At 37.9% G+C, this 13194-nt stretch overlaps 1 protein-coding gene across 1 annotated transcript in view; it reads right to left on the reverse strand.

The window, feature by feature from the left end:
- The window catches only part of PRRG1 (proline rich and Gla domain 1), a 139708-nt gene that overhangs the window by 23207 nt on the left and 103307 nt on the right, over positions 1-13194 (reverse strand). Inside the window, exon 4 of the mRNA XM_043999182.1 lies at positions 12353-12513. Coding sequence (XP_043855117.1) covers positions 12353-12513 — 161 coding nt within the window. The remainder of the gene's footprint in view (positions 1-12352; positions 12514-13194) is intronic.

Raw genomic sequence — 13194 nt, forward strand, 5'->3', positions numbered from 1 at the left:
ACTGTTCCATTCTCCTCCCTAACCCCCATGTCCTTTGTCAGTTTTTCAACAAGAATTTATCAAATGCTTAACATATGCCAGGCACTATGCTGGGATTACAAAGAAAGGGGAAAAAAAATTGCCTCTTCCCTGACACTCCAATGGGGGGAAGTCAACACATAAACAACTATGGTTTTCGTTTTGTTTTAGTGAGGCAAATTGGGGTCAAGTGACTTGCCCAAGGTCACATAGCTAGTAAGTGTCAAGTGTCTGAGGCCAGATTTGAACTCAGGTATTCCTGACTCCAGGGCTGGTGCTCTATCCACTGTGCCACGTAGCTGCCCCTACATAAATAACTATGTATAAATAAGATATAGGGTAATTCAGAAAAATTTCAGAGAGAAGGCTCTAGCAGCAAGGGGAATCAGGAAAGGCTTCTCGCCCACCGTGAGATTTTAGTTGAGATTTAAAGGAAGTCAGAAGACAGAGATGGGGAGGGAGAACGTTCCAGGCATGGGGGGGGGGGTGGGGGAGTGGGGGTGGGGGGTGTGGCCAGTGAAAACCTTGACTGAGTCAGGGGATGAAGATTCATTTATGAGGAAGAGCAAGGAGGCCAGTGTAAGTGTACTGTGGAAGGAAGTAAAGTGTAAGAAGACCAGAAAGGTAGGAAGGGAATAGATTATGAAGGACTTTAAAAGTGAAACAAAGGACTTTTTATATTTGACTTTAGAAGTAATAGGAAGCCACCAGAATTTATTGGGTGGGGAGGGTGACATGGTCAGATCTATACTTTTAAAAATTGAGGAGACCAACCAGAAATTTATTGCAATAATCTGAGTGGGAGATGATAGTCTATATACCAGGATAGTATAGAAAATAATTTTGACTTGTTATTTTGAACTTGATAGAAACCAATTATCATAACATTCTGTATTCAAAGAACATAAAATGATTGTATGAAATGACAAATCTCTAATAAAAATATCTTGCTTTAAAAAAAAAGTATAATAAATTCAACCTGTTACTTTCACGATGACCTCCAAATTTCTAGCTCCCAAATGAAAACAAAACAAAATGAGCCACCACCTTTCTTTCTTTCTCTTTTTTTTTTTTTTGCGGGGGCAGGTGGGGTTAAGTGACTTGCCCAGGGTCACACAGCTAGTAAGTGTTAAGTGTCTGAGGCCGGATTTGAACTCAGGTAGTCCTGAATCCAGGGACAGTGCTCTATCCACTGTGCCATCTAGCTGTCCCGCCACCACCTTTCTTATGACAAATAAATGAAATCAATGAAAACAAATCCACAGATGGGTCATGCCTAAAAAGGTATATTTCATTCTGCATCTCCCTTATATCACCTTTCTGTCATTATTGGGGATGATCTGTCCTTGTTGAAGCCATACTGGATTTCTATTATTACTGCTTCCTTTTCTAGGTATTTGCCAACTATTTCCTTGATGATCTCTTATAGAATCTTTCCAGGAATCAAAATCAAGCTAACTGACCTGTAGTGTGCAGACGATTCTCTTCCCATTTTTGAAAAATCAGGAGAAATGATCAACCATTAAAGACTTAGCTACTCTGAGAAAATGATCCAAGACAATTCTAAAGGACCTCATGAAGAAAAATGCTATTCACCTCCAGAGAGAGAAATGATGAACTCTGAGTACAGATTAAAGCATACGTTTTCCACTTTATTTCTTGCTTTTAAATTTTTTTCTCTTTTTTTTTTTTTGCAATATGGCTAATATAGAAACGTTTTAATGATCTCACATTGTATAACTGATACCATATTGCTTGCTTTCTCAATGGATGGGGGTGGGACAAGAGGGAAGGAGAGAATATAGAACTCAAAATTTTTAAAAACAAATGTAGGGGTGTGCTAGGTGGCGCAGTGGATAGAGCACTGGCCCTGGATTCAGGAGGACCTGAGTTCAAATCCGGTCTCGGACACTTGACACTTACTAGCTGTGTGACCCTGGGCAAGTCATTTAACCCCAAATGCCTCACTTAAAAAAAAAAAAAGAATGTTAGAAATATATTTTAAAAGATTAAAAATCAGGATAACATTTGCCTTTCTCTAGCCTTTTGGAATCCTCTCCCATTTTCCATGATCTTTCAAATTATCACTGGCAGTGGCTTAACAATCACATCTGCCTATTCTTTCAGTACCCGATGATGTAATTCACCAGAGTCAGTTGCCTTGAATTCACCAAGGGAAGCTAAGTAATATCTTACTATTTCTTTGTTTGGGTACCAATTCCTTATAAGTCATTTCTATTCTGTCACTTCTAGTTCAAAGGTCATTTTCCTTGACATAGGAAATGAAACATTAAAAAAACAAAAAAAACCCCAAAGCTCTACCTTCTCAATATTGTCAGTTACCATCCTCCCATAAATCCTATGTAATGGTCCTATCCTTTCTTTGATCCTTTTCCTCCTAAAATAGCCCCAAACCTAATAACAACAACAAAGAACCCAGAGACCCCTTTTGATGTCCTTAAGCTTCTGCCACACTTTTATATTCATTCTTTATTACTGGGCCTTACTTCCATCAACATTTCTTTTTAAATTGTGAGTTGGTTGGTGAGTTCACTGTGCCTCCACATTGGTCTCTTCAAATAATTTCTATTTTTATTCCTTATTAGAATTGTTTCCTTTTATGTCTGTACAACTTAATACTTTTTAAGCACCAACCATGCCCAGTGAACTGACTTCCAATGAATCATATATTCCTACTGATCTTTCCTCTGAATACTTCTGGTCTACTTGTCCATATCTAGGATAAATGTCAGATATGCCCTGGGTTTCTAATCCTCTGCTCTCACTAAAAGTGAACAATCACTTTATTGTAGGATTCCCATCATTTCCATCCCATTAACTAGTTCTTCCCAGGGGTGAGAATCAGATCCAGAATAGAATTTCTACCTTTTGAAAGATGATATTATCATTCAGGCAAGTTAAATAGTTTCTGCTTTTAATAAGATAGACTTCTAGCAGATGTCTGGATATTGAAATTGATCAACAATAGTTAGCCTAACAATGCCTTTGTGCTAGGTTTGCAATCTCTTTCTCAACTGCTTGAGTTCTTCTTTTCCATCCAGGTGGTGTATAATCTACTCAATTAAAAAAAAAAAACATCCTGTTTCTCCTTCCATTGAACTTTACCCGAGTATTCTCCATCACCATCTTCTAATTCCTGGATTTCCTCACTAAATGTATATACCTTCTTATATGCAGTGTTATTCCCACTCCATTTTACCCATCCTATTTTCTTTGGATAAGGTATGTCTAACTATCCAGTGGTATGGTCTAGGGCTGGCAAACATTCCTGATACCATTGTCTAATATCCAAGATACACAGGGAATTGCTGAAAATGTATGAGAATAGGAACATTACGCCGATTCTCCAATATAAATGTCTAAATGATATGAAAATAGCTTATAGAAGAAATGTATTACCAATAATCATATTATTTAACGCTCGGAATCAATAATAATAATAATAATAATAAAAAGAATAGAAAAGGTTGTTGGATCCACAATCCAGTCAAAGGACCTTGGTTCAAATCCTAGTCCTGCTACTAATGCTCATAAGGAAGTAGTATGAAGAATTCAGAAAAGGCTGGGAAGATCTGTATGAAGAGAAGCAGAGGGAAGCGTGCACAACCAGAATGAATTACACCATTACTCCAACAATGTAAAGGAAGACAACATTTAAAGACTTCAGGCCAATAAAAGATAATGAGATGGGGGGGGCAGCTAGGTGGCGCAGTGGATAGAGCACCGGCCCTGGAGTCAGGAGTACCTGAGTTCAAATCCGGCCTCAGACACTTAACACACACTTACTAGCTGTGTGACCCTGGGCAAGTCACTTAACCCCAATTGCCTCACCCCCCCCCCAAAAAAAAAGCTAATGAGATGACTGAATGTAATGAAAGTTGGGTTTAGTTCAGCACATACATGTGGGAGCACTACCGCACCAATGAGATTCAGTAGCACCATCCTAAACCCTAGAAAACAGATGTGCAGTATAAGACAGGCAACACTGACTGGGTGATTCATTGGTTCCAATGGTCAAAACTCCATTAAAAACTCATTTGAGGGGCAGCTAGGTGGCGCAGTAGATAGAGCACCAGCCCTGGAGTCAGGAGGACCTGAGTTCAAAGCCGGCCTCAGATACTTGACACTTACTAGCTGTGTGACCCTAGGTAAATCACTTAACTGTCATTGCCCTGCCCTCCCCCCCAAAAAAAAACAAAAACAAAAAAACAACTCATTGAAGTTGGAGCTAAAGACTTCAGAACTCTGATCAATGCAGTGACTAATCATGATATCAGGGGCAGATGGATGGGGTTTATAAGAGTAGAATAAAGATATATTTTTCAGATAAAAATATGTTGATTTTTATTTTATTTTTTTGCTCAACTATTTTGTTACAAGGGAGGTTTCTATAAGGTGGGGTGTAATTGGAAACTGAGTGATGTGAAAGGACATTAATAAAACATTTTTTTTTAAAGGAGAGGCCAAGTATTACAATGATATCTACAGAATATTCTCCAAAGTGCAGGGTAGATAACTGTGGAAGACTAATGAAAAGACTTGGGCAAGAATCACTCAGGACAAGGAAAGTATGGAAAATGGGAAAGTTAATTCAGGTTCAGAGGAAAAATTTCCTAATTGCCACCATCATCATTACAATAACATCATCAACAATAAAGGTGGCAGATTATAGGTCAACGAGTTTTATTTCAATCCCTGAAAAACTTCTATAACACTATTAAAAGGATAATTAGCAAACAGAGAAAAAAGTCAGTAGTGATTACAAAGAACCAGCATGCTTCAAAAATAGGTTATGCTAGCCTAACTTTATTTAACTTTCTGACAGTTACTAAATTTTATCAAAGCATCTGAATAAGTCTCTCATGTCTCTGTGGAATAGACATAGAGATGTAAACTAGATCATAGTGATTTTGGAACTAGCTGAATAGCAAAGTTCTTAGTGGTTCAAAATAAATGCTTTTTGGGGGCAGCTAGGCGTCGCAGTGGATAAAGCACCAGCCCTGGATTCAGGGGGGACTCGAGTTCAAATCTGGCCTCAGACACTTGACACTTACCAGCTGTGTGACCCTGGGCAAGTCACTTAACCCCCATTGCCCTGCCCCCCTCCCAAAAAAAAGCTTGTTTTACTAAAAGGCACCGTGCAAAGAGGTCTTCTAATAAAATGGTTCAGGGAGTTGTCCTTGACCTTGTTTAAATATAGATTTTATTGCCTACATTTCCCCCTTTGCCCCTATCATTTAGATGGGACAGCTGGATAGAATGAGCCTGGAACCAGGATTTGAATTTACATCCTGCCTCACACAAATCTTTGTTTGCTTCAGTTTCACCAACTATAAAATGGGGACAATGACAGCACCTACCTCCCAAGGTTATTGTGAGGAACAAATGAGGTAATATATGTAAAGTGCTTAGCACAGTGCCTAGCACAGAGAAGGCACTTTAATTCTGTCCCCGCCTCATCCCCCTTACAGAAAGCCATCCCTTTTAACCAAGTATGTCCTCATATCGTTTAATACTAATAATAATTATTGTTGTTGTTGTTATAGCTGACATTTATATAGCTAGTTGGTACAGTGCATATTCCAAATGGAGGAACCAGACGGTAAAACTAGAAACAAGGGGTAGAGGTTGAAAAGACACAAATTTACACTTAATGTAAAGAGAACCATGCTAATAAATGAGCGGCTCCCAGGTAGATTTTGTTTCCTTTGGCAGGACTGGATTCTCCTTTACCTAAGTCTTCAACTGAAGACTGGATGACAACTTCTCAGGCAGTTCTATTTATACAAGATTTTTGTTTGGGTAAAGGTTACATTAAAGGTTCATTTCAATTTCATTTCTGTGATAACAATCTGCAGTTGGGGGAGGGGTGGGAATAAACACATAACACATCACAGGTCACACACACACACACACACCATTGTTTTTCAGTTGGTATGGATACCAGCAACTGATGCACATTCATAATCTTGTCTAAAGTAAAATAATTGTTCATGCACTGACCTTTTTGAACCCTGAAGCTATTTAAAAACCAAGTATTATGAATGTGTCTCAACAAGTTCCAACATGTGTTCTCCTTCTCTGGACTTTTTCTCAATGTCTCTCCCACATTCAGTCACTGGACTGGTACAAATCACCACCAGCTTGGGTTTCAAGGTTGTCTGAAGTTTAATTCAGTTTCAAGGTTTAACCTGCATTGCATAATTAAACATCATGAGTCCTAATAATCGCATTAAGTAGACATGAAGTTTATTAGCAGAAAATCATGATATGAGCCGAAAGGAAGACTCCTTTAAGCAATATGAAGTTTTAGGCATTTCTACATATTCTAAATTATATAGGCTACGGATTAGAAATCAGACCAGTCCATAACTCTTAAGAGAAGTATGGTGTACCTAGGGTAGATTTGTTATCTCTGCTGGGACAACAGATACCTCCAATTAACATCTTCTCTGAGAACAAAGTTTTGTTATTCCGAATGATAACAATTATCTCCACTATAAGATTAAGAAACTGAGGCACAGAGAGGGATAAATGACTTGGTCACAGCTAGCTAGCTAAATATCAGAGCTGAGACTCAAAATTCCTGACTTTCAGTTCAGCATTCTTATGCAACATCATGTTTTCAAGTTATCTTCATACATCATAAAGAAATATGCTGAAATGCATCATATGACATAAAAGCAATGATTTCACCAAGTGTGTATGAGCAGCTTGGAGTTTCAAAAATGAACCAGTGTACAACCAAGTAAGTAAGAAGAATATGTAAGGAGAAGCATGTCATTTCAACTCTACCTGCCTCTGTTTTCTCGTCTGAATATAACAGGAATGGATGAGCTGAACTATTGATGAGATAACTTTAGTAACAATCTCTTAGTCGGATGCCATATTTTCAGTTCTAATTCTTCTCAAGCAGTCTATTGCATTTGACACTACTGACTATATTTTCCTCTTGGATGCTCTTTTCTTCCCAGATTTTCCTGAGACTACTTTCTCCTGGTTCTCTTCTCACCTATCTGACCACTCTTTCTCCATCTCCTTTGATGGATCATCATTTATATCAAGCTGCCAACTGTGGATGTTCCCAAAGGCTTTTTTTCTAAGCCCTCTTCTCTTGGTGAACTCAATGGTTTAGATGGCACTAGCAGATCTATGGAGATTATATTAAAGCCTTTACTCATAGTCTACATCTTTCTCCTGGCTCCAGTCATGCATAACAAATTGCCAATCAGACATTTGAAACTGGATATCTCAGAAGCATCTTAGGCTTAACATGTCCAAAGCAGAACACGTTATCTTTCTATCCAATTCCAAATATTTGTGTTTCTGTCAAAAGCATCACCCGTCTTCCAGTTCTCCAGGTTTATGATCTGAACAATAATTATTATCAACTTCTCACACTCCCTTTGCCATCCATATATCCAACCAAATTTATATATAATTTTTGCTGTGTCTAGCATAAGGTTGAGAAAATAGAAACAAAAAACAATATACCGCCAAATACCCTCTATATACACCTAATCTTTTTCAAAGCTGCTATTTCAAAATGAGTTAATATTAAGTATACAGTAGAATATCTGATCCCAAATTAAGCTTACAGTGGCTAATGGCTAGGATTTATGTGGTGCTTGAAGGTTTGTAAAGCACTTTATAAATATTATCCCTTTTATTCTCACAACAACCCTAGGGTATAGATGCTATTAGTATTCCCATTTTACAGATGAGGAAACTGAGGCAGGTAGAAGTTAAATGGCTTGCATAATTAGTAAGGGTCAGGCTGGTTTTGAACACAGGACTTCCTAATAACTCTAGGTCAGGAGCTCTAGACATGGTACTGGGGCATCACAGAAAATAAAAATTTAGTTTTACAAGATGAATGGTAACTAAAGCATCTCGAGGCTTTAGGGCAGTTTTGTTGGGCAATTTTTGTTGATATATTCTAACAAATAGCAGAAAATAAAAAATAATTATAGACTGTCAATCTCTTTCAAGGCCATTTCTCCATTTAAAGTGAAAATGTAAGCATTTCTCCCCAGTCGGCAAGTGTAATTTATATTCATAAAGAAAAGTTTAAGACCAAAGATATTATAGGCAAAGAAACGAGTTAGCCTAACAGCACTTAGTTCTAGGAATAAATCATCTTGGAGATTTGTTAATGAACAGTGAATAATAAACACTCCCAACTTCCCTGAGTCCAGTCTATTTGGGAATAAACATCACAATCTTAAAATTCCTACTTAAAATTACTTAGCGATAACTGAAGCCAAAAGTTTTTATTTTATTTCTTCTTCAAATTACTGCAGCTCCATTTAAAGCAGAAGTAATCACACAGGAGCTCACGCAAACACACCCGTACCCACACCCACACCCACTTACTTCCTCTCCTGAGTACTTCCCTTTTGTTTTGGCATCCTAGACTGGAGTAACTTTTTCTTTATATTCACAGAGAAGCTTCACTGATTTAAACTGGCTGGAGAGTCTTTGTGGCTGCAGCTCTCTTGACCTTGAAAGAGCTAGGAGTTAAGTAGTAATTTGGAGAGTTCAGATTCTCCTGTGCATTTCTGAATTTACAGTTTTAATTGATTCTAAAAGCTTAATGATTCTTGGCCAAGAAGGAATCAGTTTTATTTTTAGAAGCTTCTGCAAATAGGTACGTTCCTTAAGGGGAAGGGAATAAGCATTTATATAGCCCCTACTATATGCTAGACACTTTACAAATATTATCTCATTTGATCTTCCCAACAACCCTGAAAGGTAGGTGTTGTTATCCCTATTTTTACAGTTGAGGAAATTGAGGCAGATAGAAATTAAATGACTTGTTAAGGGTCACACAGTTAGGAGGTATCTGAAAGCAGATTTGAACTCAGATGTTCTTGACTAAATTCAAGCCCAACACTTTATCCACTGAGGGCACCTAGCTTCCTCTTCCTTAAGAGGAATAAATGGTTCAAACAAAATTTTATCATCTTTTGAATTATTATTCAAAGGAATAAATAAAGTGAATAATTTCATTGAAATTTTTAAAAAATCCCATAAGGGAAATTGTAATTTTGGATCATGCTAGATATGAAATACTTATCTAAGAAATTGCAGTTTTAAGACCTGGGCCCTAAATCCTGAATCTAGTTCTTGGAATCCTTCTGATTCCTACTGACTGGGATGATAAATCCTGTTCCTTTTAAAGTCTGGAATTTAGTTCCTGTCCAAATTACCTGGAATTTTCCCAGTTTAAAAGACAGGTCCTTTCTCAAGTACTTCTAAATTTTACCAAGTCCTATTTTGTTATCAGAGTTTTCCAGGGGGGAATCTGTCCAGGTAAGATCAGCATAAGTTCCACTACTCTGGGTTTTTTTTAGTCTCAATACACTTATGATTGCAAAATGCAAGAGACAAGAAATAGTGCCAGCTGGCTATTTTGCTGCTCCACAAGGGACATACAGGATGCCAGTTAGAGTTAAACCTGATAAGCAAAGCTTTGATAGTCTAATGGTTAACCTCAGGTACAGCTGCCTATTATAATAAATATAGGTAAGAACTGATCCTGGCAACTTTCACAGCAGAGAAGACTCCTACCCTGAACTATAGCTAAATACACCCCATCCTGAGAAGGGTAAGAAAACTAGACCAAAATAGGGCTCCTTCTCTTCAAATTACTAAAATAGTTCTGAATAGATTATCAGACATTTTGAAATGAATGGCCTATCAGCATCTGAAAAAAACACCAAAAGAGAACACATGATCTTTCTCCCCCAATTCACCTCTGTCCTTCATTACCATGTTACTGTTGAGTATCTATCCAAGTTGAGTATCCATCGCTATCTTCCTAAGCTCCCAACCTTGGTGTCTTCTTCAATTCCTCTTTTTAATAAACTAATTTTTTTTAAATGAAAAAGCTTTTACTCTTCCCCCTCTTACTGTTCAACTGAAAAGAAGAAAGAAAGAAGGAAGGAAGAAGAAGAAAGGAAAGAAAGAAAGAAAGAAAGAAAGAAAGAAAGAAAGAAAGAAAGAAAAGAAAGAAAGAAAGAAAGAAAGAAAGAAAGAAAGAAAGAAAAGGATGCATAGTAAAGTCAGCGGAACCAGGAGAACATTGTGCACAATAATAATACTGTTTAACAAAGAACTGTGAATGACTTAACTACACTCAGCAATACAATGATCCAAGACAATCCTAAAGGACTAATGATGAAGCATACTATATACCTCCATAGAAAGAACTGATATTGATTGAATACAGACTGAAACATGCTATTTTTCACTTTTTTCTTTCATTTTTTTCTTTTATTCGAGTCTTCTTATACAAAATGACTACTATAGAAATGTTTTACATAATTGCACATGTATAACCTATATCTGATTGCTTATCATCCAAGGGAGGGGAAGAAGGGAAGGAGCAGAATGTGGAATTCTAACAAAAATGTTTATTTAAAAAAAAAAACACCTTAATTAGCTTGCTGATCATAGCTAACCTGTTCCTTATCAGCTACAGCTCAGGGGCTCCCATCGTATGCACCATTGATCCAATTGGACTTGGACTCAGGAAGACCTAAGTTTGATTCCTTCATCTCAGACACACTTACCAGTTATGTGACCTTGGGTATGGTTTTCTCATCTCTAACAAGGGGATCATAACAATCTACCTCCCAAGGTTACTGTGAAGCTCAAAGAGATATAAAAGAACTTTGCAAACCTTAAAATGCTACATAGATGCTAGCTATTAAATACAGAGAGCAGATCATCTGGGATGAGTGCAGACCCCCATGAAGGCTTAATAACTGTATGGGAAGGCAGGACCAAAAAACACGCATAAGCAGGGAGTTGGAGAACTATCATGCCCTGGGATGATGGATTGGCTATGATTCTGGTTTACAAGATGATACCCTAGTGGTTTTTTGTTTTTCTTTTGTTTTGTTTTGTGGGGCAATGAGGGTTAAGTGACTTGCCCAGGGTCACACAGCTAGTAAGTGTCAAGTATCTAAGGCTGGATTTGAACTCAAGTCCTCCTGAATTCGGGGCCAGTGCTCTATCCACTGCGCCACCTATATGCCCCAACCCTAGTGTTTTTAACCACTGCCCTGTGAGTAGCAGTCAGGATGAATTTGCAAAAGCACTGCAGCCTAACTCAAAAGTATTCTGTTACCTTTCCCTTTGGCTCACCCTCTAAAAGGTCTGTAGAATAAGGCCAATGGCTTCTACAAGTCATTTTCCAGAACCCAGAAGAGGAGAAAGAATTGTAAGGTTATTAATTCTTCTAAATGTTGGCTTCCTTTTAGATGTCATCACAGATCTCAAAGATAGTTTTGCATTATTTAGTACTTTTGGTCCTACATTGTCCCCAGTCCAAGAGAGGAACTCCTCCTCCCTAGGGATTTTCTTTTCTCAGTGTCCTCCTAGTTAGAGGCTGCAAGCTCTTCACACTTTCCTGGTGTTCCAAAAGGAATGAGAGAAGTCCCTGAAAATATTCTTGGTCCAGTGCTCCTCTAAGGACCATTTTGATCGCTTTGCTTCATCTTTAGAATGATAAAACACACTGTCCTTGAAAAGACAAAAAGGAGGAGACTACAGAAGTCAGCTTAGCTACCTCCATTAAAAAACTACCCCTTTCCTGTTCCTTAAAAGCAATACCCTGACTCTCTGCCCCACTTTCCCTCAAATTATGCACTTCTGTGCCAAGGAAGATGCTGACCAGCTGAGAAAAGACAGCTTAATGGAAATGACTTCTACATAATCCTTAAGCTTCTGTCCTCCCTCAATACCTGTATTTTATAGCAGTATTCCTCAATTTGGACACTGAGAAGTCTAGATACGGTGACCTCTCACATGAGGAATTTTCCCCCCTGTTTGCTAATATCTATGACACATGTAGATCCCATAAAGATTGGGAATCACTTTTGAAAGAAGCAGTGTGTCTCGGCTTAGCCAGATATCTTTTTAATAAAACTGATCAATCTTGGCTAAATAAAACAAAGAAAGTTTTATTACATACTAATGCTCAGGAACAAAGTTTTCATGGGAATAAAGACTTCCTTCCAGGCTACAGATGTCAGACCCCTGTTTATGAGAGGTTCTGTAGAAATATTGGGAAAAGATTTGAGTCCTCTACATGCAAGTCCTACTACACAAATTCTCCTTTCTTTCATAACCACTTCCAAAGTTCCTCAGAAATGCTCAAACCACAGGCTTTTGTTCTCAATGAAGAAACAAAATTGGAGAGGTTGAAGAAAGCCAATGTTGGATTTCCATATTCAGTAGTATGGAGAAGAAAGACAAATCTACCAAGAAGTATCTGTAATTGTTTCTCCCCTTCAATACTTACAGTCTTCACATCATTTTCGAAGGCTTCTCTTGCCTCTTCATAGGTACAGACTTCTTCTTTGCATTCACGTTCAATATTTCCTTGTCTTATCTCTTCCAAAAAACCATTTGCTCTTGGGTAACGCTTTAATACTGAATTGGCTTTCTCTTCAGTGAGGAATACTGAAAAAGACAGGAGAATAAAAACACACGTCAAAAACAGATTGTTTTTTGTTTGTTTTTTTAAAGTGAGGCAATTGGGGTTAAGTGACTTGCCCAAGGTCATACAGCTAGTAAGTGTTAAGTGTCTGAGGCCAGATTTGAACTCAGGTACTCCTGACTCCAGGGCTGGTGCTCTATCCACTGCACCACCTAGCTGCCCCAACAGATTGGTTTTAAACATTCAAACTGATGGTTGATAAATGAGCACTCAGTGCTTCAAATCACTGCATCTCAGGGGTTCCTCCCTGCCCATACATTCCAAAAACATCACTGGGAGCTCACTGGGTATGGACAATGGCCAAAACTCATTGTTTTCCAGCACATTTTCCTTGCACTATGCAGATGTCTAAATACATCAGCAATAATGACAATAAGAAAAATGAGACACTGGAGATTAAATCTAGAGAAATAAATCTGAGAATTGAATACAATGGCATTATGAGTCGTTGGACCCACTGCGCCATCTAACAGACAACAAAAGCCTACTTTTCCTGTAACTTAGATTTCACTCCAATTTACTCATCAATATTGAAAAAAATTTTAAATGAAATTCTAGAAGCCTTAAAATATAAACCCAGGAAATGTCAAGTAAAATCAATCAACAAACATTTGTTAAGCATCTACTCTGTGCCAGGCACTGTT

This window comes from Dromiciops gliroides, chromosome 3 (assembly GCF_019393635.1).
Source record: "Dromiciops gliroides isolate mDroGli1 chromosome 3, mDroGli1.pri, whole genome shotgun sequence".
In the NCBI taxonomy this organism is placed as follows: domain Eukaryota; kingdom Metazoa; phylum Chordata; class Mammalia; order Microbiotheria; family Microbiotheriidae; genus Dromiciops; species Dromiciops gliroides.